This window comes from Salvelinus sp. IW2-2015, linkage group LG10 (genome assembly GCF_002910315.2).
Source record: "Salvelinus sp. IW2-2015 linkage group LG10, ASM291031v2, whole genome shotgun sequence".
In the NCBI taxonomy this organism is placed as follows: Eukaryota; Metazoa; Chordata; class Actinopteri; order Salmoniformes; family Salmonidae; genus Salvelinus; species Salvelinus sp. IW2-2015.
In genome coordinates this window covers 3,660,839-3,687,872 of record NC_036850.1, presented here as the reverse complement: position 1 = coordinate 3,687,872, position 27,034 = coordinate 3,660,839, and the positions used below count along the sequence as shown (strand labels likewise).

At 39.5% G+C, this 27,034-nt stretch overlaps 1 protein-coding gene across 1 annotated transcript in view; it reads right to left on the bottom strand.

The window, feature by feature from the left end:
• The window catches only part of alk (ALK receptor tyrosine kinase), a 196,348-nt gene that overhangs the window by 168,682 nt on the left and 632 nt on the right, over positions 1-27,034 (bottom strand). The window contains exons 2-5 of the mRNA XM_070445291.1: positions 23,585-23,722; positions 20,526-20,629; positions 14,892-15,064; positions 10,603-10,697 (exon numbers count right to left, since the gene is read on the bottom strand). Coding sequence (XP_070301392.1) covers positions 10,603-10,697; positions 14,892-15,064; positions 20,526-20,629; positions 23,585-23,722 — 510 coding nt within the window. The remainder of the gene's footprint in view (positions 1-10,602; positions 10,698-14,891; positions 15,065-20,525; positions 20,630-23,584; positions 23,723-27,034) is intronic.

Genomic DNA, 27,034 nt, shown 5'->3' with positions numbered 1-27,034 from the left:
TCTTAGACCTGTATTGACACTCTTAAAAACAATGTTTGCGACTAGCCTAGCGTCACTTTATCCCAATATCGTTCCCAGTTGATCGATAGATTATATAAATTTGACAACAACAAGTGTGGGTTTTTACCCAGGCTTTACCCAGGCCAGATTAGATGCCATCTGGAGGAGGATCTGCCTTGGGATAGATGATGCTGCAGTGCTGTGTTAAAACTTCTTGTCAATATGGGGGCGCTGTTTCCACTTTGGAAAAAATCGTGCCCAAATTAAACTGCCTCGTACTCTATTCTAGATCGTACAATATGCATATTATTATTACTATTGGATAGAAAACACTCTCAAGTTTCTAAAACTGTTTGAATTATATCTGTGAGTAAAACAGAACTCATTTTGCAGCAAACTTCCAGACAGGAAGTGAAAAATCTGAAAACGATGCTCTGTTCCAGGGCCTGCCTATTGAATTGCCTTATATTTATGGATATGCATGCACTGCATACGCCTTCCACTAGATGTCAACAGGCAGTGGAAGGTGGAATGGGGTGTCTAGCTTGATCTGAGGTCGAACAAGAGCTCTTGGAATGACGTGTCCAGAATTTCCTTTCTCTACCTAGGCGCAGGAAGCACCTCCCTATTGTCTTATGATAAGCGTTCGGTATACACGGCTAATATCTCCGGCTTTGTTTTTATTCAACGTTTAATGGGACTTTTGGAGTTTTCCGTTCTCTGCGTCGAGAGAAATTGGGAACGTCATCAACATTGGCTAGCCTTGTGGAGCAAATTCGACAGGAGAGAAGGACATTCTAAAACCAAACAACAATTTATTCTGGACAAAGGACTCCTTGTACAAGATTCTGATGGAAGCTCAGCAAAAGTAAGAACAATTTATGATGTYATTTCGTATTTCTGTGGAAAATGTTGAGTCCTATTATTCGCGTTTTGGCGGGCGCTGTAAGCTGTTTGTTATGGTAAAGTTATTTTTTTAAATCTAACACGGCGGTTGCATTAAGAACTAGTGTATCTTTCATTTGCTGTCCAACATGTATTTTTTWGTAAAGTTTATGATGAGTTCTTTGGTCAGATTAGGTGAGTGTCCAAAATAGCTCCGAACAATTTGGTGAATCGATGCTACATATTCACAATGWATAACCACGGTTTGCAGCTCTAAATATGCACATTTTCGAACAAAACATAAGTGTATTGTATAACCTGATGTTATAAGACTGTCATCTGATGAAGTTGGTCAAGGTTAGTGATTAATTTTATATCTTTTGCTGGTTTTTGCGATCGCTACCTTTTGCTGCTAATAAATGCATTTGTGTGTTTGGCTATTGTGGTAAGCTAATATAATGCTATATTGTGTTTTCGCTGTAAAACACTTAAAAAATCGGAAATATTGGCTGGATTCACAAGATGTTTATCTTTCATTTGCTGTACACCATGTATTTTTCATAAATGTTTTATGATGAGTATTTAGTTATTTCACGTTGCTCTCTGAAATTATTCTGGCTGCTTTGGTGATATTTTTGATGGTAGCTGCAATTTAAAACTATGATTTATACCTCAAATATGCACATTTTCACTTGGTTAGTGACTAATTATATCTCTATTTGGTCGGTTTTGTGATAGCTACCTATGCGGTAGAAAAATTGTGAAAATATGCGGTTGAGTCTTTTGCTATTGTGGTTAGCTAATAGAAATACATATTGTGTTTTCGCTGTAAAACATTTAAAAAATCGGAAATGATGGCTGGATTCACAAGATGTTTATCTTTCATTTGCTGTATTGGACTTGTGATTTCATGAAAATTATATTATCTGATATCCCTGTCGCGTTAGGCTAGACTATGCTAGTCAGCTTTTTTGATGAGGATGCTCCCGGATCCGGGATGGGTAGCAATGAAAGGTTAATGTGCAAATGACTCCAAAAACAAAACTGGTGCASAAATATTTTCTGGAAAATGTCAACCCATTTACTTCAGAAAGTGTTCATACCCCTTGACTTATCTACAATCTACACAATATACCCCAGTCTAAGGTTGTTTGCACTCTGAAGCAGATTCTCATCAAGAATTTTCTTGCCTGTATTTGGCCCCATTCATTGTTCCCTCTATCATTACCAATCTCCCAGTCCCTGCCACGAAAAAGCATCCCCACACCATGATGCTGCCAACACTATTCTTCTTGGTAGAGATGGTGTTAGACAGGTGATGAGCTGTGCCTGGTTTTCTCCAGACATAGCGCTTTGCATTCAGACCAAATAGTAACATTTTTGTCTCATCAGACCATATAATCTTTTRCATTATGATCTCAGTCTTTCATGTGACTTTTTGCAAAGTACAGGCGTGCTGTCACGTGCCTTTTTCTCAGGAGTACCTTCCGTCTGGCCACTCTCCCTTAACCTGTCTGGGAACCTCGCCAACAGCCAATGAAATTGCAGGGCGCCAAATTCAATCAACAGAAATCTCATAATTCAAATTTCTCAAAAACTYAAGTATTAGACACCATTTTAAAGATAAACTTCTCGTTAATCCAACCACAGTGTCCGATTTCAAAAAGGCTTTTCGGCGAAAGCAGAACATATCATTATGTTAGGTCAGCAACTAGTCACAGAAAGCATAGAGCCATTTTCCAACCAAAGAGAGGAGTCAAAAAAAGCAGAAATAGAGATAAAATGAATCACTAACCTTTGATATTCTTCATCAGATGACACTCCCGGGATAACATGTTAAACAATACATGTATGTTTTGTTCGATCAAGTTCATATTTATATCCAAAAACCTCAGTTTACATTTGGCTTTGCCTCCAAAACATCCCGTGAATTTGCACAGAGCCACATCAATTTACAGAAATACTCATAATAAACTTTGATAAAAGATACAAGTGTTATGTACATAATTATAGATATACTTCTCCTTAATGCAACCGCTTTGTCAGATTTTAAAAAAGCCTTACGGAAAAAGCAAACCATGCAATAATCTGAGTACGGCGGTCAGAGACCAAAACAAGCCAAACATATACCCGCCATGTTGCAGAGTCAACAGAAGTCAGAAATAGCATTATATATATTCACTTACCTTTGATGATCTTCATCAGAATGCACTCCCAGGAATCCCAGTTCCACAATAAATGTTTGATTTGTTCGATAACGTTCATAATTTATGTCCCAATACCTCCTTTTTGTCCGTGCGTTTAGCCCAGTAGTCCAATTGCTCAATGCGCGATCGCTTAGTTCAGACGAAAAGTCAAAAAAGTCATATTACAGTTCGTAGAAACATGTCAAACGATGTATAGAATCAATCTTTAGGATGTTTTTATCATAAATCTTCAATAATTTTCCAACCGGAGAATTCCTTTGTCTTCAGAAATGCAATAAAACTCAAGCTAACTCTCATGTGAACGCGCATGGTCAGCTCATGTTACTCTGGGAGAGACCTTACTCAATCCCCTCTCATTCGCCCCCACTTCCCAGTAGAAGCATCAAACAAGGTTCTAAAGACTGTTGACATCTAGTSGAAGCCTTAGGAAGTGCAGGTTTTTGCCTGCCGTATGAGTTCTGTTATACTCACAGACTTCATTCAAACAGTTTTAGAAACGTCAGAGTGTTTTCTATCCAAATCTACTAATAATATACATATATTAGCAACTGGGACTGAGTAGCAGGCAGTTTACTCTGGGCACGCTTTTCATCCAAATGTGAAAATGCTGCCCCCTATCCCAAACAAGATAAACGCCCATATTGGTGAAGTGCTGTAGAGACTGTTGTTCTCCCATCTCAATCAAGGAACTCTTTAGTTCTGTCAGTGGTTCTTAGTCACATCCCTGACCAAGGTCCTTCTTGCCCGGTTGCTCAGTTTGTTCAGAGCCAGCTCTAGGCAGAGTCTGGGTAGTGTCATATGTTTTCCTTTTCCCAATGATGGAGACCCCTGTGCTCTTGGAAACTTTCAACACTGTAGAAATTGTTTTATACCTTTCCCCAGATATATGCCTCATCACAATTCTTGGGGATCTACGGACAGTTCATTGGACTTCATTGTATAGTTTCTGCTCTGACATGCACTGTCAAATGTGATACCTTATATAGACAGGTGGGTTTCTTTCTAAATCATGTCCAAACAATTGAATTGGCCACAGGTGGACTCCAATCAAGTTGTAGCGACATCTCAAGGTTAATCAAAGGAATTGGATTTACCTATGCTCAATTTGGAGAGTCATAGCAAAGGGGTGTGAATACATTTCTAAAAACATGTCTTCACTTTGTCATTACCTGGTATTGTATGAAACAATAATTTCATCAGTTTTGAATTCGCGCTGCAACACAACAAAACGTGGAAAAGTCAAGGGGTATGAATACTTTCTGAAGGCACTGTAGATGCCCTGATCCTAAAATCAAATATAATCAAAGTTTATTTTGGTCATGTACACATTTTAGCAGATGTTATAGTGGGTGCAGCAAAATGCTTGTGTTACTACAGTAGCTCCTAACAATGCAGTAAAATGTCAAACAAGTGCACAAATAATAAAACACATTTTAAAACAAGAACAAGAAATGTCGGAACGAATCCAATTAACAACCCAAATAGCATTATCCAACAGTAATCCAAATGCGGTCTATATGTGTATATATACAGGATTCATTTATACAAGATATACTAAGAATGATATGTAGAGCAGTAGATATATTAGAGGGAGCCAGCTATGTCAAGAACACAGAATATAAATATGCAGTGTGTATAAACAGTATAACAACTACAGTATGTAAATACATGGTAGAAAACCCCATCGCAAAATGGATAGAAGTGCAGAAAAGTAGCTTCCGGACCAGAGTCCGGAATATAAATATACTGTATATGTATGTGAATGGTGTATAGACAGTATGGACAGCATGTGATCAGAAAAGGTGTGTACAGCAGTAGTTATAAAGGATGAGCCATGACTAGAATAAAGTATATAGATATAAAGTGGGACATATGAGGTAGTGTTGATATAGGGTGATTGCAATGGTATAACATAGTAATAACAGTGAACTAAACAATCACCCCATTCCTGATTCAATTTGAATTCATATCCTCATCAGAGCCAGAGCACGATTCATAATTTACTTCCTGCCTACCTGACTGAGCAGGCAGGTGAAGCAGTGAAATCAACTGTACTTTAGGAGAAGATTTCAGATTTCCGGGGTCCCCGCAGAACCTCATTTAGCTCCTTCAGTAAATTTTATTTTTTTATTTCCCGTTTATTTAACCAGGTAGGCCAGTTGAGAACAAGTTCTCATTTACAACTGCGACCTGGCCAAGATAAAGCAAAGCAGATGGGTTTAGTCATTTAAATCACACCCGTTTTTCCTTAATGACTGACTCACTGTCCGTCTTCGAAGCTCCATCAGTGGCAGAGCTCCCCAGCTTGCTATTCTGGGCACAGTTAGAGCGGTTACTTTAGAGAGTTAGGGAAAGACAGAGGGGTATAGAGCATGTCTTTCTCTCTTTTCTCCAAATGTGAGATGCAACTGTCATGACACTGTTGTTTCTCYACTGATATAACATCCCAATTATCATTATGGATAAAGCGGGAAAGGCAAGACAAGTTTTGACCTTTAATATGTATGAGAATATGTGGACACTTAAGCTCCCGGAATTCACCCATATCGTGGACAGTGAGAGATTGTCTATACTGATATACTGTAGGAGAGATAAGTGTATATCTCACCACGGATACCACGGAGGTGAAGAAATAAGTAAATAATGTCAATGTTTGACTTTAGTCATAATTCAAGATATGTATTTTGTCTAGAGCTGGGCTAGTAGGTAAGATATTTAAAATGATGTGCTTATTATGTATTTTGTTCAAATACTTAACCAGAACATAAAAATCGTTAAAGTATGAACATAGTAGGAGAAAATCCTTCTCCGATATCAAGGCATATACAGACAAATTATTTGTGCATGATTGATTGTATTTTTGGTAAACATCATGAATAATTTATACACTGCGGCAAAAAAAAAATTACGGGCCAAAAATTTCGATATTTTAACATATAGTTGAAGCATACAGCCATGATTTCTAATTTCTCACTATAATTGTGACAGATTGTCAATGTAAATAATAATCTGTTCTTAATTGCCTTAAATAAATTGTTAAATTGTCTTCTGCTATTGAATGTCTGAAATTGTTGTTTTAAACAAGTAAACTCTGTTTACAGATGACACATTTATACTGAACAAAATATAAACGCAACATGTAAAGTGTTATTCCCAGGTTTCATGAACTGAAATAAAAGATCCCAGAAATGTTAGACGCACAAAAAGCTTATTTCTCTCAAATGTTGTGCACAAATTTGTTTACATGCCTGTTAGTGAGCATGTCTCCTTTGCCAAGATAATCCATCCACCTGACAGGTGTGGGATGTCAAGAAGCTGATTAAACATTATTATCATTACTTGGGGTGGCAGGTAGCCTAGTGGTTAGAACTTTGGACTTGAAACCGAAAGGTGGTTAGAGCGTTGGACTTGTAACCGAAAGGTTGCAAGATCAAATCCCCGAGCTATTAAAGTAAAAATCTGTTGTTCTGCCCCTGAACAAGGCAGTTAACCCACTGCTCCTAGGCTGTCATTGAAAATAAGAATTTGTTCTTAATTTTGTCAATAGGGGGTGCTATTTGCACTTTGTAAAAAATTYGTTCCCAAATTAAACTGCCTCGTACTCAATTCTTGCTCGTACAATATGCATATTATTATTACTATTGGATAGAAACCACTCTCTAGTTTCTAAAACCGTTTGAATTATATCTGTGAGTTAAACAGAACTCGAGTTGGAGCAATTTTCCTGTGAGGAAGTGAGAAGTCTGAAATCATGCAGGCTGTTCTGAGGTCGGTTTATTAATTTGCCTGTCTTCTATTGGTTGAGATGCACTGCATACGCCTTCCCCTGGATGTCAGCAAATAGTGAGAATTGGAATGGAGTTGCTAGGCAGATCTGAGGCCTTATAAATAGGCTCGGAACGTGAKGTCCKCTCTTTCCTTCRTTCGCCATGACGCAAGGCAGACCTCAGGATGGCGTTCTAGAAAGCTCCCGTTATAGCCCTTAGATATATCCGGCTCTGATTTTATTCGATATAGGTGTTAGAAACATCATAACGTAGTTATTTTAAACCGAGTTATTTCAGTTTATGTGAGTATATTGCGATTTTCGAAATATTTCTTTGTGCTGCGCAATAGTGAGTTGGGCACGTCTTCGCCACATGGCTAATGTTTACAGCTAATTCCAAAGTTGAAGGCGACAATCTACAACCGAGCAACGATTCTTTTGGACAAAGGACAACTTGCCCAAGATTCTGATGGAAGCTCATCAACAAGTAAGAAGTTTGAGAAGGTTAGTGAAAAAATTAATATCTTTTGCTGGTTTATTCGTTATCGCTATTGTTGGCTTGAATCAATGCTGTTGTGTGGTTCGCTATTGTAGTAAGCTAATMYCTGTCTCTTATACACATCTAGATGTGTATAAGAGACAGATATGATGTTATAGGACTGTCATCTGAAGAAGTTTGAGAAGGTTAGTGAAAAAATTAATATCTTTTGCTGGTTTATTCGTTATCGCTATTGTTGGCTTGAATCAATGCTGTTGTGTGGTTCGCTATTGTAGTAAGCTAATATAATGCTATATTGTGTTTTTGCTGTAAAACACTTAAAAAATCTGAAATATTGGCTGGATTCACAAGATCTTTGTCTTTCATTTGCTGTACGCTGTGTATTTTTCATAAATGTTTTATGATGAGTATTTGGGTAATTCACGTTGGTCTCTGTAGTTATTCTAGTTGCTTTGGTGAGAGTTGTGATGGTGGCTGCAATGGTAAACTATGATTTATACCTGAAATATGCAAATTTTTCGAACAAAACATATGCTATACAATAAATATGTTATCAGACTGTCATCTGATGAAGTTGTTTCTTGGTTAGTGGCTATTTATATCTTTATTTGGTCGACATTGTGATAGTTACCTATGCAGGAAAAAAATTGTGAAAAAAAAAAGTTGTGTCTTTTGCTATCGTGGTTAGCTAATAGATTTACATATTGTGTCTTCCCTGTAAAACATTTTAAAAATCAGAAATGATGGCTGGATTCACAAGATGTGTATCTTTCATCTGGTGTCTTGGACTTGTGATTTCATGATATTTAGATGCTAGTATTTACTTGTGACGCTATGCTAGGCTATGCTAGTCAGCTTTTTTACTGATGGGGGTGCTCCCGGATCCGGGATTGTGTGCAACTAGAAGTTAACTTCTCTAGGGTAGGGGGCAGAATTTTCACGTTTGGATGAAAAGCACAACCAAATTCAACTGCCAGTTACTCATCTCCAGGAGATAAGATATGCATATTATTAGTATATTTGGATAGAAAACACTCTGAAGTTTCTAAAACTGTTTGAATCATGTCTGTGAGTATAACAGAACTTATTTAGCAGGCGAAACSCCGAGGACAATTCAGATTTCTTTTTTTTTGAGGTCACTGTCTTTTCAATGAGGTTTCATTGGGAAACCAGATTTCTAAGCGAATTGCTTGCAGTTCCTACGGTTTCCACTAGATGTCAACAGTCTAGAGAAATAGGTTGAGGTTATTCCTTTGTGTAATGAAGAAATACGGCCATCTTGAAGTCGAGGCACTCCAGGTGTCCTGGACATGCACTTCAATCAAACAGAAGGCATGCTACATATCGTTTTAATCCTGTATTGAACACATGTCATCCCGTCTTCAATTTTATCGATTATTAACTTTAAAAAATAACTAAAGTTGTATTACATAAGTAGTTTGAMATTTTTTGGCAAAGTTTACAGGTAACCTTTGAAATATTTTGTTGTCACGTTTGAGCAAGTTGGAACCRGTGTTTTTCTGGATCAAACGCGCCAAATAAATTGACATTTTGGATATTAATCGAACAAAMGGACCATTTGTGATGTTTATGGGACATATTGGAGTGCCAACAACAGAAGCTCGTCAAAGGTAAGGCATGAATTATATTTTTATTTCTGCGTTTTGTGTCGCACCTTCAGGGTTGAAATGTTCTCTCTTTTGTTTACTATGGTGCTATGCTCAGATAATAGCATCGTATGCTTTCAATGAAAAGCCTATTTGAATTCTGACATGTTGGCTGGATTCACAACAAGTGTAGCTTTAATTTGATATCTTTCATGTGTGATTTAATGAAAGTTTGATTTTATAGTAATTTTCATAGGAATTAATTTTAATTTGGCGCTCTTTTTGCCAAGTGATACAGTAGCGTCTTCCCTAAACTCAGATTTTTGGATATAAATATGAACTTTCCCGAACAAAAAATACATGTATTGTGTAACATGAAGTCCTATGAGTGTCATCTGATGAAGATTATCAAAGGTTAGTGATTAATTTTATCTCTATTTCTGTGTTTAGTTACTGCTCTCTTTAGCTGGATAAATGGCTGTATTTTTCTGTGACTTGGCTCATACCTAACATAATCGTTTGGTGTGCTCTCGTCGTAAAACCTTTTTGAAATCGGACACTTTGGCTGGATTTACAACAAGTGTAGCTTTAAAATGGTGTAAAATACTTGTAATTTAAATGATGGGATTTCTGTTGTTTTGAATTTGGCGCCCTGCAGTTTCACTGGCTGTTGACGAGGTGGGACGCTACCGTCCCACATACCCAAGAGAGGTTAACTGACTTGCCTAGTAAAAAAATGGTTAATCTTGTGCTGGGGACAATAAAAGGACACTCTATATTGTGCAGTTTTGTCACAGAACACAATGCCACAGATGTCTCAAGTTTTAAGTGAGCGTGCAATTGGCATGCTGACTGCAAGAATTTCCCCCAGAGCTGTTGCCAGAGATTTTAATGTTCATTTCTCTACCATAAGCCACCTCCAGTGTTGTTTTAGAGAATTTGGCAGTACGTCCAACCGGCCTCACAACCCGCCGACCACATGTAACCATGCAAGCCCAGGACCTCCACATTCGGCTTCTTCACCTGTGGGATTGTCTGAAATCAGTCACCCGGACAGGAGTATTTCTGTCTAATAAAGCCCGTTAATGGGGAAAAACAAATGTTATTGGCTGGGCCTGGCTGCCAAGTGGGTGGGCCTATGCCCTCCAATGCCCACCCAGGGCTGCACCCCATACCTAGTCATGTGACATCCATAGATTAGGGCCTAATTTATTTAAATTGACTGATTTCCTTATATGAATTGTAACTCAGTAAAATTKTTGAAATTATTGCATGTTGCATTTATATTTTTCTCACAGCAGTAAAATAACCCTACAGAAATAGGACATGTGCTTTATAATGTGGATTATAATTAATGGCATTTTTTTGTAGGGGTTGATACATGTCTTGTTAGGGCAAATCAAGTTTGACATTTTATAGTGGAAATTCTAAACTCTAGAAGCCTTTCTAAACCTTGAATACACTAGAAGCGTGCATTTACTGCTGTGCAGAATACGGCATCTGTAAGCGGGTATTGTTGGTAAGTTGAGGAGATATGTGGATTGGGTCTAAAGCCCTTGTTTTGTCTGTCATCAAAAAATAAAGGCTTAAGTCAAATAACAAATTCTGTGTGCTGTAGAACATCAATGAAATACTCACAGGCCAGGAAGCAGTCCATACTGAAGGAGATGTTATCCAGACAAATGGCTGATCCTGGACCAGGTCCATTGTCAACGCTGAACTGGAGCCAGAACCTGAGGAGAAACAAAATCTGATCTTTGAACAGTAGATACAATCTGGATTTAGAACACAACATCGATGACCACAAGCTGCATCACTCAAGTCCTTGAGATGAGGGGATGAAGTATATCTGCTTCCGGTGGTGAAAAACGTGCTTAATTTAAGTGTATCATTCAAGTCTAGGATAAGAAAAAAGGCTAGATTCAATCCATAACGCTGAAGTTCAGCGTTGTAGCACGACTGACATTTAACGGCAGTTGTTCCGCGGTAATAGCTGCATATGCTGGTTCAAATGGAAATTACGTTTAACTTCTTTGGGCTGCAGAGCAGTATTGAGTAGCTTGGATAAAAGGTGCCCATTTCAAACGGCCTCGTACTCAATTCTTGCTCGTACAATATGCATATTATTATTACTATTGGATAGAAAACACTCTCAAGTTTCTAAAACCGTTTGAATTATATCTGTGAGTAAAACAGAACTCATTTTGCAGCAAACTTCATGTCAGAAAGTGAAAAACCTTAAATCGAGGCTCTGTTCCAGGGCCTGCCTATAAATGTGCTTGATATCTATTAGTATACATGCACTTCATACGCCTTCCACTAGATGTCAATAGGCTGTGAGAGGTGAAATGGGGTTTCTAGGTATTTCTATGGTCAAAAGATAGAGCTTGGAATGACATGACCCCAGAATTCCTTTGTTCAGGGAGCGCATAAAGGTCACCAGTATTGGCTTCTGAAAAGCATTCGCTATAGACGTGTTATATCTCCGGCTTTGAATTTATTTGATAAATGTGATTCTATCATCGTAAAGTATGTTTTTTCAATATAGTTTTATTAGATTATTGAAATTTTTTCGGGAGTTTAGGCGTGTTGCGTTCTTTGCGTTTGGTGACGAAGGAGAGTTTAGTGCCACTTGGCTAGTTTTGCTTGCTCATTCGAGAGGGRAAAATGCCATTCTAAAACCAAACAACGATTGTTCTGGATAAAGGACCCCTTGTACAACATTCTGATGGAAGATCATCAAAAGTAGGACCCATTTATGATGTTATTTCATATATCTGTCGAACATGTTTACTTTTAGTTTGCGCCCAGATTTTGGGCGCGCTCTCGCTGTATAACGTAAGCTGCATGTCGTAATGAAGTTTTTTTAGAATTCTAACACGGCGATTGCATTAAGAACTAGTGTATCTATCATTTCCTATACAACATGTATTTTTAGTAAAGTTTATGAATAGTTATTTGGTCAGAATAGGTGAGTGTCAGAAACATATACGGAGATTCTGGAAAATAATTGCTACATGGCACATTGTATAACCACGGATTCAGCTCTAAATATGCACATTTTCGAACAAACCACATATGTATTGTGTAATATGATGTTATAGGACTGTCATCTGATGAAGTTTATGAAGGTTAGTGAAAAAATTAATATCTTTTGCTGGTTTATTCACCATCGCTAACGTTGAATTGAATGAATGGGGTTGTGTGGTAGGCTATTGTAGTAAGCTAATATAATGCTATATTGTGTTTTCGCTGTAAACACTTAAAGAATCGGAAATATTGGCTGGATTCACAAGATGTTTGTCTTTCATTTGCTGTACACCATGTATTATTCATAAATGTTTTATGATGAGTATTTAGGTATTTCAATTTGGTTTCTGTAATTGTTCTGCTGCTTCGGTGCTATTTCCGATTGTAGCTGCAATGTAAAACTATGATTTATACCTCAAATATGCAAATTTTTTCGAACAAAACATAGATTTTTGTATAACATGTTATAAGACTGTCATCTGATGAAGTTGTTTCTTGGTTAGTTTGGTTGGTTCTTGGTTAGTTTGGTTGGTTTTGTGCATGCTACCTGTGCTGTGAAATGTCTGTGCTTTTTTGTATTTGGTGGTGAGCTAACATAAATATACGTGGTGTTTTCGCTGTAAAACATTTAAAAAATCGACATGTTGGCTGGATTCACAAGATGTTATCTTCTCATTTGCTGTATTGGACTTGTTACTTCTTGCAACTATAGGGGGTGCTGTTCCGCATTAGCATATTGTGTCTCCAAATTAAACTGCTCGTGCTAAATTCTTGATCGTACAATATGCATATTATTGTTATTATTGGATGAAACACCTTCTAGTTTCTATAGAAGTTGGAATTTTGTCTCTGGTGGTACAGAACAATTTCTACAGCACTTTCATGACAGGGTTCAGATTTCAGAAATTTTTTACCTCTGATCTGGGGTCTGTTTATAAGGCGACAGTGAATGCTATGAAGAAACCGACACTGCCTCGTCTTCCTCTGGGTGTCTGTACGTCATCACGTTTTCAATGAAATCGATGGGACATTAAGCCATTATAAAAGACGAAAATGTACAGAGACCCCCCTTTCTCAACGTGCGCCTGAAGCGTCAAGGCCATCGGACTGCCTCGTTCCAAATCGTTTTCTAACCAGCAATATTTCTCGGTCATGTTTCAGTCGTTATAGTTGTTAAAAACATCATAATGTAGTTAATTTGAACCGTTTTATATCAATTTATATCCGTTTAGTGCGATTTTGAGGAATTTCTTTGTTGTGCACTCTGAAAGTTTGGACACCGTTTTAGGGTGTCGGTCGTTGGTGGTGGACATTTCGAAGGACAGAGGACATCTATCGACCAAAAGACGTTTATAACATAGAAAGGATACATTGCCCAAGAATCTGATGGAAGAACAGCTCAAAGTAAGCATATTTTAATATGATAAATCGTGTTTCTGTCGAAATATTTTAAACGCATATTTCGCCATTTTGTTGGTATAGCTTCACTTGGCCAACCCTGTATTGAAAGTAAGGATAATTTTAAAAATGTAAATCAGCGGTTGCATTAAGAACTAATTTGTCTTTCGATTGCTGTCAACCCTGTATTTTTTAGTCAAGTATATGATTAGCTTTCAATTAAATAGATCACTCTGATAGATGACGTCAGACATATTGAGGCTTGATTTCCTAGTATTTTATTGTGTAACCACGGTTTTGTATGGCTAAATATGCACCTTTTCGAACAAACTGTATATGTTTATTGTAAAATGATGTTACAGGAGTGTCATCGGAAGAATTCTGAGAAGGTTAGTGAAAAAATTAATATATTTTGGCGGTGATTACGTTATAGCGCTCTTTGGCTGGAATCGATGCTCTGGTAACGTTTGCACATGTGGTATGCTAACTTATCGATTTTTGTGTTTTCGCTGAAAAACGCTTAGAAAATCTGAAATATGGTCTGAAATCACAAGAACTGGGTCTTTCCATTGCTATGCTTTGTCTATTTTTATGAAATGTTTTATGATGGTAAATTGGTCATACACGTTGCTCTATCTAGTAATTCTAGTCGATTTTGATGGTGGGTGCAATTGTAAACTGTGATTTCTACCTGAAATATGCACTTTTTTACTACAAAACTATCCTATACCATGATATGTTATCAGACTGTCATCTGAAGAGGTTTTTTTCTTGGTTAGTGGATATCAATATCTTAGTTGAGCCGAATTGGTGATAGCACCTGAAGGAGTAAGAAACTGATGGAGTTAGAATAGTGGTGTATTTTTGCTAACGTGTTTAGCTAATAGATTTACATATTTTGTCTTCCTGTAAAACATTTTAAAAATCTGAAATGGTGGCTTTATTCACAAGATCTGTATCTTTCATCTGGTGTCTTGGACTTGTGATTTAATGATATTTAGATGCTACTATCTACTTTTGAAGCTATGCTAGCTATGCTAATTAGTGTGTGGGGGGGTGGGGGGTGCCCGGACCCGGGTAGAGGCTCGTGAAAGGGTAATAGGGAACTTACCGCAGGCCCATGGTATAAGGCAAGTCAACCCATTGGGACCTATGATGAAAGGGAGGCTTATCTTAAAATGTAATGTAAATACTGAAAAGGTGCATTCGGAAGGAAGAACTGAGGAAAAAAGCTATGCATTACTGTGTCTTTGGACCTGAAAAGCGATATGTATTTTCTTTCATCCTAAAAKAACACACAATGCATCGTTGTGGTTTGCTGGTTCTTTTATGCTTTGACGTGATGCATGTTTCAAATGTAGTATGATCTCACAATCTAATGAAGCAGTGCCCCATTTTGACCGTGTTACATATTCATACACTGCACTCTGTTTTTCCAAGGGTCGTGATTGGCCAAATCACTTGTCAGTCTGTCATTGGAGCAAATTAATTCGCCGTACCAGTCAACAAGTCCGTAGAGAGGAAGCATAATGAGTCTCCAGCCTCTCTCGGTCTTGAGCTCACTGGCAGAGTGCCACAGTCTGCGCTGCTCCTCTGGTCCTGTGCTGTTCTCCACCAGCCACAAAGATAGCGCCCACCTCTGGCCACCTCCGGAACACATCCAGAACCGTACCTGTTGGGGAAATCACGTTATATTATGAGTCAGAATAGGAATTGAATAGGACTTGACTGAGAGACACATTGACATCTCAAATCATCAGATTGTGATGTTATACTGTCATAATTACTAGTTTAGAAGTAGTGTACGCACATCCAGTTACTTGTTCCCATAGTGTTATTAAGTGCAATATTTTGACCGTTTTACTCCAGCCAGACCTTCATGGAAGACATTTGGGTTTAAACATTGCACTTGATAAAACTGTAGAGGCAGTCTGAGGGTATCTTTCTTTAAATGGAAGTTATAGTTACAAATACAGATTCATAAATTGTCTCAGCTGTACACCAGGCCGTACAAATKTCCTTATTTATATTGCTCGTATTTTTCTCAATCTAATGGAACAACAATACTCCTGTCTAAATGCTACATTTCTGTCTCTCCAATATGCAGAGCTGACTATGGTTTCCCGCTAATCAAAAAGTAAACTATAATTTCTACAAGGTCTTCTATCACAGTGTACTCCCTCACCTAATTGTCATTGATCTAGATTTCACCTTTGCCAAACTGTGAGAATTTCCCTGACATCAAGATTATAGAAGTCAAATCGTGTTTGCCAGGCATTACTCTGCTACTAATGCCCAAGCGAATCTACTCTTGAGATTGGGTGCTGCGGCAGACAAAGCAGACAGGCAGGCAGGTAGGATACATTGGACAGCTCAGGGTCGTGTAAAGAGATATCGAGGTGCTAATCTGCTATCATGACTAATCTTTAGTCCCGTGCCAAGGAACTGCTGACTTCGGCTAGCWAGAATGTAGCTTTAGGCACTGTTATAGGACTGAACTTTACTTCAGACATATCTCAGTAGCTGTCGCTCAGAGGCCCACTTTATGTCCCCCTCTTTCACTTTCTTTTTTCCCTTCTTCCATTTTCTGTCTCCCATAGATTCTCTCCTTGTGCATCCTATGTCTGTGACGATACCAGTATCGGCAAATATTTTCCATGGCAAAAATGAAAACATGGTGTGGGCAAAACTCTTTGGTCCTTTAAAAACCTGTTGTATGTAAGATACTGATGTTTGCGAAAGTATTCACCCCCTTGSCATTTTTCCTATTATCTTTCCTTACAACCTGGAATTAAAATGTATTTTTCAGGCGTTTGTATCATTTGATTTACACAACATGCTTACCACATTGAAGATGCTAAATATTTTTTATTATGAAACAAACAAGAAATACGACAAAAAAACKGAAAACTTGAGTGTGCATAACTATTCACCCCCCCAAAGGCAATACTTTGTAGAGCCACCTTTTGCAGCAATTACAGCTGCAAGTCTCTTGGGGTATGTCTCTATAAGCTTGGCACATCTAGCCACTGGGATTTTTGCCCATTCTTCAAGGCAAAACTGCTCCAGCTCCAGCAAATTTGGATAGGTTCTGCTGGTGTACAGTAATCTTTAAGTCATACAACAGATTCTCAATTGGATTGAAGTCTGGGCTTTGGCTAGGCCATTCCAAGACATTTGAATGCTTCCCCTTAAACCAATTGAGTGTTGCTTTAGCAGTATGATTAGGGTCATTGTCCTGCTGGAAGGTGAACCTCCGTGCCAATCTCAAATCTCTGTAAGGCTGAAACAGGTTTCCCTCAAGAATTTCCCTGTATTTAGCGGCATCCATCAATCCTTCAATTCTGACCAGTTTTCCAGTCCTTGCCGATGAAAATATCCCCACAGCATGATGCTGTCACCACCATGCTTCACTGTGGGGATGTTGTTCTTGGGGAGATGAGAGGTGTTGAGTTCGCGCCAGACATAGCGTTTTCCTTGATGGCCAAAAAGCTTCTTCCATATGTTTGAGGAGTCTCCCATATGCCTTTTGGCGAACACCAAACGTGTGAGCTTATTATTTATTTCAGCAATGGATTTTTTCTGGCCACTCTTCCGTAAAGCCCAGCTCTATGGAGTGTATGGCTTAAAGAGGTCTTATGGACAGATATTCCAATTTCCGCTGTGGAGCTTTGCAGCTCCTTTAGGATTATCTTTGTTCTCTTTGTTGCATCACTGATTAATGCCCTCCTTGCCTGGTCTGTGAGTTTTGGTGGGCGGCCCTCTGTTGGCAGGTTTGTTGTGGTGCCATATTCTTTACATTTTTTTATAATGGATTCAATGGTGCTCCGTAGGATGTTCAAAGTTTTGGATATTTTTTAAATGAATCAGCAATATACAAATTGCCTTAATTATTTATTTACTAACAAACTAAATAATCACAGAAATACAAAACAAACAGTAGATATTGGTTACTAACAATGATATAAAAGTTCCTAGTGGGCTATGCCGATATGAAAGCTTGGTAGACAAAATGTCACATGGCATGACGCTGGAGAGACGAAGCAGGTACGACAGGTTTCTGTAAATAACTGACATGGAACGAGACAGGAACAGCRTCAGAAAACGAGTAACGCAGACAAAAACAATCAATGCAGAAGCCGGGGAACAGAGCTGGGGAACTGACAATTATAGGGGAGGTAATAACAGGTGATGAGTGAGTCCAGGTGAGTCCAATGTTGCTGATCCGCATGACGAGGGAAGGCAGGTGTGCGTAATGGATGATAGGAGTGCGTGATGCAGGGCAGCCAGGCGCCCTCAAGCGCCAGGGGGCGGGGAAGAGTGGGAGCAGACGTGACAGTACTCCACCCCTCTAGGGACGCTAGCCGGCATCCCACCTGGGCGAACCGGCCGAGACATGGGCGCTGGGCAAGCCGGCAGGAGTTTGAGAGCCTGGCGAGCCTGTCTGAGGCATGGAAGCCCGATGATCCGGCTGAGGCAAGACACCTGTTGATCCCGCTGCAGAGAGGGAGCCCGAAGATCCGGTGGAGTGTGACGTGGGATGGGAAGCCGCCGAGCCAACCGAACCAAGGAAACCTCTCGAGCCAGACAGGGCGTGAAAGCCCGACCGGCTGGCTTAGGCACTCCCGGTTACATCGGCAGCGGAATCCACCCCCACGTCACCAACAAAACAAAATATAAACCCAAAAAAACTCCAGGTCCGGCTGGGCGAACAAGAACTGACGATCCGRCTGAGGCCCGACGTGGGATGGGCACCATCCGAGCCAACCGGGGCAAGGAAACCTCTCGAGCCAGCTAGGACGTGGAAGCCCGACGAGCTGGCTAGGCACCCCCGGTTCCATCGGTGGCGACCCAGAGCCGATGCCACCATACCAACCGGAACGCCAGTACTCCCCGATGCTTCGTGTGATGGCTACTGCATTCTGTCACATGGCATGACGAAGTAGGTACGGCGAGTAAAACATTAACATTAACATTAAATAACGGACATGGAACGAGACAGGAACAGCGTCAGCAAATGAGTAACAGACAAAAACAATCATTGCAGAAGCCAGGGAACAGAGCTGGGGAACTGAAAATATAGGGGAGGTAATAACAGGTGATGAGTGAGTACGTGAGGCAGGGCAGACGTGACACAAAAGGAGAGGGGTGGGGACTGAGAGAGCAGGAAAGACAAAATGGATTCATTACACACAGTCTATAATTATATTCATTGTAATGCTAATTCTTTGCACATGAATGGCCACTCATTTGAGAATAGTTGCAAATTATATATTTACGCCCGTATGTCATTGTTGTCTTCTCTGTTGGAATCCTCGATCATCCTGTAGGGTTCATCAGAGTCTCTGGTTCATTTTCCCAGAAGTCACAATGTCTTTCGTGGTTGCAGGTAGTTACAATGGATACTTCAGAGTACCATCATTTCCAGCCGTGTAGCCAATGCGCCACGTGGTTTGGTCTTGTCATTTAGTAGAGTTGTAGTGCCAAATATTTCAACATGTCGCGTCAGCTGCATGTTTTCTAGTCTTAGAAATTCAACCATTTGCAAACTTAGTGTACACCGGGGTTTGCGTGGTCTGGTGTGAATTGCGTCACGAATGGGTTTTATACACTTCAGAGAAAAGGGCAGTTCCATGACGCCGACATAATGTCTAGTTAATCTTTATATGAAAATCCATACTCTCATTTAGAAGGTTAACATCACATTACAACTTTTCACAAATAGTTTCATGTTTAATCACATACGTTTCAGAGTATTTAGATTTAAACCTGGCAGCTGGGAAATGTACACTTTAAGAGATACAGTTATGTGTGTTTCCTGTCCTTCATGAGATCACCAAATAAAACACACTTGTCATAACTGTCCCCGGACCATTCCCACCTTCTCAAAAGTAGAAATATTATTTAATTCTCCCATTTTGAGGATTAGGAGTTTGGCCAAAAGAGGCGCTTTGTTCTCTTAGACTCTCTCAATACTGCATGGCAGTTTCTACCAGGTATTTATGACCTGTGGTAAAGTTACACATAGTGAAAGTGCTAAGTGAAGTAAAAACATTGATGCTGTCCTAACAAAGACACCTTACTAACCTCTAAATACAATATTAGCCCACTTGCCAGACAGACACCTATCAAGAGGCAGACTTTTAAAACCATAGCCATGGACTCACCCTGTCTCGACCTGACTGACAACCCCGCTGACCAATAACGCTTGAATAATGCATTTGAAATTCTCCATGATATTTTTATGTCATCAGATTGACAGGTGCGGTCTCTTATGTTTATTGACTGGGTTGACCTCGTGTCTGGAAATCTTATCCCTGGGAAATATCACCGACTTAAATGATGATATCTTGCTAAACCACCACTATCAGGGATGGGATCAAACTTCTGTCAATTCAAGAAATACATTTTAAATTAATAAATTAATAAATGTCATTGCCCCCAGCATCCACTTTCGCTCCCCCTCACCTGTCCACTGCAGCTCTTACCAGGTAGGTGTAAATGTGTGTGTGTGTGTGTGTGCGTCGGTCTGTCTGTGTTTTTAGGCAACTTAAGAAAACTAAGAGTTATATGAAGACAAAGTGCTCCAAGATATTCAACTAGGACTTTTCAATCCATTAGATGCATTCATATCCTTAAGTAAGGAGAACTCTTCTTATTATATCTAAAAATGAATGTTCAGTAATTCAGCAATACTGCCATTATCAATAACTTAGTTTTTCAAACCAGTTTCAATAGAAACACTACTGTATTTTTCTTCACAGTGTGCCTGTTTGCTTCCAGACACTCCTCTCTTACATAATTTGTCTGTCCATTCAGTCATGTTTTTGTTTGTTCTCTATGTGCTAATACACACTTTGTCTCTGTCCCAAATAAGGTGCCATTTGGGACACAGTCGGTGTGTAGGTCTGTTTGCTTAGACTTAAAAGACCACATCTTCACAACAGAAAGGTGTTGTGTGTGTGTGTGTGTCTTTCTTTCTTTCTTTCTGTCTGACTGTCTGTGAGTGTCTGCTGTGTATCTATCTATCTATCTCTCCTCTGTGTGTGTGTGTGTGTGTGTGTGCTGGTGTGCTGTGTGTGTGTGTGTGTGTGTGTGTGTGTGAAGAAGAAAGAACACTCCTTTGCTCTCACCTCACATGGAGAGTTCCGTAGGGGAGGAGGGAAGAGAGGGCTCCTGAGCAACGCGGACCCGTGCTGACCCTTGGACTGTCCTCCATCCACACTGAACATGGCACCTGGAAGACACACATCACACACCACACAAATAAATAAACAATCACACATAAATCTGTTAAATATCTGTGTTTTGCAAAAAAAAGTAATTTGCACGACAGAAGATTTGACAAGCTTCTATGAAATATGTTGGGCATATTTTTTCATTTTTTACTTTAACCCCTGTTTCTCCCCAATTGGTAGTTACAGTCTTGTCCCATTGCTGCAACTCCCCTAAGGACTTGGGAGAGGTGAACATCGAGAGCCACGCATCTTCCGAAACTCGACCCTGCCAAGCCACACTGCTTCTTGACACACTGCTTGCAACCTCTTGACGCTTTTTAATTTTTTTTAAAATACCTTTCCCAAGGTAAACGGACTATTTCTCAGATCCAGATCGTAGAATATGCATATAATTTACAGATTAGGATAGAAAACACTCCAAAGTTTCCAAAACTGTCAAAATATTGTCTGTGAGTATTACAAAACTCATTCTGCAGGCGAAAACCTGAGGAAATTTAACCCGGAAGTGATTTTTTTTAATCTGTGTTTCCTGGCCCGTCTTTCTTCCATTTAAAGCGGTATCAACCAGATTCCCTTTCCAATGGCTTCCTCAGGCTGTGACCAGGCTTTAGACATAGTTTCAGGCTTTTATTTTGAAAAATAAGCAAGATATTTCAAAAGCAGTCAGGTGTCCTCAGATTAGTTCCTGCTCGCGAGAAGGTAGCGCTCCATCACTTTTTCTCTTTTATTGAATAGGTTACGGTCCGGTGAAATATTATCGATTATGTTTGTTAAAAACAACCTGAGGATTAATTATAAAAAACATTTGACATGTTTCTACGAACATTACGGATACTTTTTGGAATTTTCGTCGAACGGAACGAGGCTTTGGTTTTCTGAACATAAAGCGCAACCCCAATGGCGTTTTTTTGTTGTAAAAGTAATATTTATCGAACAAAAATAACATTTGTTGTGTAACTGGGAGTCTCGTGAGTGCAAACATCTGAAGATTATCAAAGGTAAGCGATTAATTTCATTGCTTTTCTGACTTTCGTGACCATGCTAATTGATTGATTGATACACTCACAAAAGCTTGGATTGCTTTCGCTGCAAAGCATATTTTCAAAATCTGACACGATAGGTGGATTAACAACAAGCTAAACTGTGTTTTGATATATTTTACTTGTGATTGCATGATTAAAAATATTTTTTGTAATATTTTGCGACCTGCAATTCAGCGGTTGTTTAGGAAAATGATCCCGCTAAAGGGATCCGTAGCGCAGAGAAGTTAACAAACTATAGTTTTGGCAAGTCGGTAAGGACATCTACTTTGTGCATGACACAAGTAATATTTCCAACAATTGTTTACAGATTATTTCACTTATTACAATTCCAGTTGGTCAGAAATGTACATACACTAAGTTGACTATGCCTTTAAACAGCTTAGAAAATTCCATAAAATGATGTCATGGATTTAGAAGCTTCTGATATGCTAATTTACATCATTTGAGTCAATTGGAGTTGTACCTGTGGATGTATTTAAAGGTCTACCTCCAAACTCAGTGCCTCTTTGCTTGACATCATGGGAAAATCAAAAGAAATCAGTCAAGACCTCAGAAAAAAAATTGTAGATCTCCACAATTCTGGTTCATCCTTGGGAGCAATTTCCAAACGCCTGAAGGTACCACGTTCATCTGTACAAACAATAGTACGCAAGTATAAACACCATGGGACCACGCAGCTGTCATAACGCAAAGGAAGGAGACGCGTTCTATCTCCTAGAGATGAATGCACTTTGGTGCGCAAAGTTCAAATCAATCCCAGAATAACAGCAAAGGACCCTGTGAAGATGTGGAGGACACAGGTACAAAATAATCTTTATAGACAGTAAAAAAAAGTCCTATATCGACATAACCTGAAAGGCCACTCAGCAAGGAAGAAGCCATTGCTTCCAAACCGCCATAAAAAAGCCAGACTACGTTTTGCAACTGCACATGGGGACAAAGATCGTACTTTTTGGAGAAATGTCCTCTGGTCTGATGAAACAAAAAAATAACTATTAGGCCATAATGACAATCGTTATGTTTGGAAGAAAAAGGGGGAGGCTTGCAAGCCGAAGAACACCATCCCAACCGTGAAGCACGGGGGTGGCAGCATCATGTTTTGGGGGTGCTTTGCTGCAGGACGGACCCGTGCACTTCACAAAATAGATAGCATCATGAGGCAGGAAAATTATGTGGATATATTGAAGCAACATCTCAAGACATCACTCAGGAAGTTAATGCTTGGTCGCAAATGGGTCTTCCAAATGGATGAAGACCCCAAGCATACTTCCAAAGTTGTGGCAAAATGGCTTAAGGACAACACATTCAAGGTATTGGAGTGGCCATCACAAAGCCCTGACCTCAATCCTATAGACATTTTGTGAGCAGAACTGAAAAAGCTTGTGCGAGCAAGGAGGCCTACAAACCTGCCTTAGTTACACCAGCTCTGTCAGGAGGAAATTGCCAAAATTCAGCCAATTAATTGTGGGAAGCTTGTGGAAGGCTACCCAAAACGTTTGACCCAAGTTAAACAATTTAAAGGCAATGCTACCAAATACTAATTGAGTCTATGTAAACTTCTGACCCACTGGGAATGTGATGAAAGAAATAAAAGCTGAAATAAATCATTCTCTCTACTATTATTCTGACATTTCACATTCTTAAAATAAAGTGGTGAGCCTAACTGACTTAAGACATGGAATTTTTACTAGGATTAAATGTCAGGAATTGTGAAAAACTGAGTTTAAATGTATTTGGCTAAGGTGTATGTAATCTTCCGACTTAAACTGTATATATGTATATATATATATATATATATATATATATATATATATATATATATATATATATATATATATATATATATATATATATATATATATAATATAGATTTAAGTGACAACATGTCTTTAAAAAGCACTGATGATTCACCTGAGGATGATGGACAGCTAGGCCGCACCTTCTTTGGAAGGGTGCGAACACGCCTCCAGGAGGATCCCTTGGCTGCAATTGGCTGCCATCCGCACTCACCGTCCTCGAAGGAGCAATAGCTGCCATTGAGAAACTGATCTGAAATTGAGAGATAGCGGTAGAGAGACGAGAAGAGAGTGAGTAGCCTCAACTGAGCTGTAGCTGCAGATAAATTGACCTAGGAGAGAGAGAGCGACAGAGCAAGATAGAGTGGGGAGCCATCCAAGCAACTAGCTTTTACAAGTCTGAAAGACATGAAGATAGCTAGAACTCTGAGTTAGACCTCAGGGCTGGGGTGTCGGAGAGAGGGAGGAGAAAGAAAATCGGAGAAATCTGTACTGTATACAGTATATAACTGCCTAAAAGCCACTTCATAGGGGGCAGGTAGTTGTCCAAGGCTTCCAGTAGACCATTAGACATGTTTCACATAGAATTTGCCAAGCTATCTCAGCAAGGATGCATGCTGCTAACCAGTGGCGATTTTAGCATGTAAATCTTGGTGGGGCAAAAACAATAAAAAATAAATTGGGATGCATGCCAGCAAAACCACAACACAACACTAAACAATACATGAATTGCACTATAACGGTGACAAATGGTGCCCACAAACTGTTAGGGCCAACATAAAGCTGTCCTAACAGCAAAGACCCAACAGCAGTCCCAACACCTTACCACTGGTACACCTGGCTATCAGCAGAGCCTTATCTGGCAGCGAAACAGTTAATTCAGGCTAATTTACTGCCTTTAAAAAAATATATAGCTGATATGGCTGACTTGCTTAAACAAATGACAATTGAGATGTACAAACTATGGCATAAGGGGACGACAAGCGGATAAGAGGCAATCCATAATTTCGATTAAGACATGAATGATTGAGCTAGGACGGACGTAGTCAATATAACTATTTGTTCAGCACTTTTGAAATGTACAGCGAACATGGGCCATTCTTACAGTGTTCTCCCTGTACACAAAGTCAGAACTGTAGGATAAATAAAGGGGGCATATAAACAGACAATGAGAGCTCTTATAATATTTCATGATTACACTTCTCTAAAACAGGTCATAGGCTACATGTGCACCACCATGTCAGAACAGTAGGCAAAATTAAGAGGAGAAAATTGACCAAATTATCAGGCCAGTGATTTTATAATGCTTGCTGTTAGCCACTTATTCCATCCAAACCACTCAAACCACATTGTTGAATTTGCGATTTCCAACTTGTTGTGTAATGTTTATGTCCAATGGCTGATGAGCACCGATATATTTCATCAATAGTTTTTCTTAATTATTTCTCTTTGTATGACAAGTATTGACCCTGCTGGTCCTCTATGAACATCTTTAAGAACAATCTGGCCTTATATGGCCATGTACTCTTATAATCTCCACCCAGCATGGCCAGTAGAGGACTGGCCACCCCCCAGAGCCTGGTTCCTCTCTAGGTTTCTTCCTAGGTTCCTACCTTTCTAGGGAGTTTTTCCTAGCGACTGTGCTTCTACATCTGCATTGCTTGATGTGTGGGTTTTAGGCTGGGTTTCTGTATAGCACTTTGTGACATCTGCTGATGTAAAAAGGGCTTTATAAATAAATTGGATTCATTGAATTTGACCAGCATAGACTTTGATCCTCTAACCGGGGCGGATGTGTAAAAGCAAATCCGGGGGGGGACATCCACCCCCACCCTACGCCACCTTCTTCAATCCTCAATGTCAATGTCTGATATTCGTCTTGATTGACTTGAGCTGAGCTAGATTCTACTTTTCCTCTTCTCCCTTTTCCAGTGAATGAGTTTTGGCAAGATGCGTTGTCGTACTTAATTAGATTAAAGGAAAAGATAAATCATGGCTGGATCATATTGAATAGGTTATGCCGAAGGGTAAGACAGTGTGCTTTGGTACTCAGAGTCGCGAAAGTCCCATGGCTGGTAGAATGACGCAAGTGCAGAGCACAGCTGTAAGTGACTGAAGAAGAGGGAGGGAGGGAGAAAAGAGAGATGAAAGAGAGTGGATAGAGAGACATGGGAGAGAGAGGGTGGTGGGAAGGAGAGAGAAAGATAGAAAGGGAGGGAGAAATGGGAAAGAGAGAGGGAGTGAGTGACAGAGAAAGAGAGAGGATTGAAGAAGAGAAAGAGTGAGACAAAAGATCATGGGCAGGGTGAGGAGAGTAAATGGAGAGAAATACAAAAAACACATGAATCACTGGTAATAGTGCTTAATGGAAAATAAAAAAGTTAAGTAATTCCCTCTCAGATGTAACAGATTGAGAGCGAGAGAGAGAGAGAGAGAGAGCGAGAGAGAGAAAGACAGAGGGGAGAGCTCTAGGTTCCCAACACAGTTCAACCAGCCTTTATGTCCTTACTATCATGTTGCAATCATCAGGAAATGGGCTGGTGATCCATTGATTTGACTAAAGTAGAGTAATATAATTTGGTACTTTCTCATGTTTTGGTTTTACCCACTTCTCATGTCAAATACAGTCAATCCAATGAATGAGATCAATGATGTAACTAGTGGTATCGTAGCCATGGACAAATAACTACTCCACATTTGACAAGGTTGACTGGCAATATTCGCAGGTAAGATACAGCAGAGCATTTGCCACAAAGCTTGAGCGAACATTTGATATTGGATGTGTGTTGGATGGGTAACGAGCATCCTAATCATGTTATGCACACCTCTCAAGTCACTCACTGTAGAAAGACCATGGCATCATCAATTCCAGTGAATATGAGGCTGTGCAACCTCTGGCTGTTACACATACTGATTTCCATGCATTTCATGTTTTAAGTGGTGCTTAATTCAACAAATTCTACTCAGAATCCCTTTCATGGAATAGTTTGTCTCTCTGGGGCATCTCCAACACACAGCACATTCAAATGTACACTACCTCCTGGATTAGCAAGCTAGGCTAATTAGCATTGATAGCTTGACAGCTATTCTCCACTGGGCAAAAACTGGTAAAATCAGCTTAGTTTCCACCAGAAAATTCAATGTGATGATGGTTGAATTTGAAAAAAGTAATCAACTTAAGGCAAATTCATATTTTTTTCCTAAATTCAAGGAAGTGGTGATTATTTTATTTTTGTTTCACGTTGAATTCATGTTAGTTGACAATCCAACCAAATGTAAATCAAAACTAAACATTGAACTGACGTCTGTGCCCAGTGGGTAGTGTCATTAGCAGGGAAAATGCCTCATCTCACTAGCCCCCCCAGTTTGTCAACCTATAAGCACAGGGGAGCAGCCATCATGCTAATAAGTGGCACACAGGAGGCTAATCGTGCACTGTGGGGGCATGATATTAATTCTGGTCATCGTCATTTATTATAAATTAACATTCTGTATTCTTTTCCGGAATTCACTTCAAATGTATTTCCAGAGATATGTGTATCGACACACATGCAATTATATACGT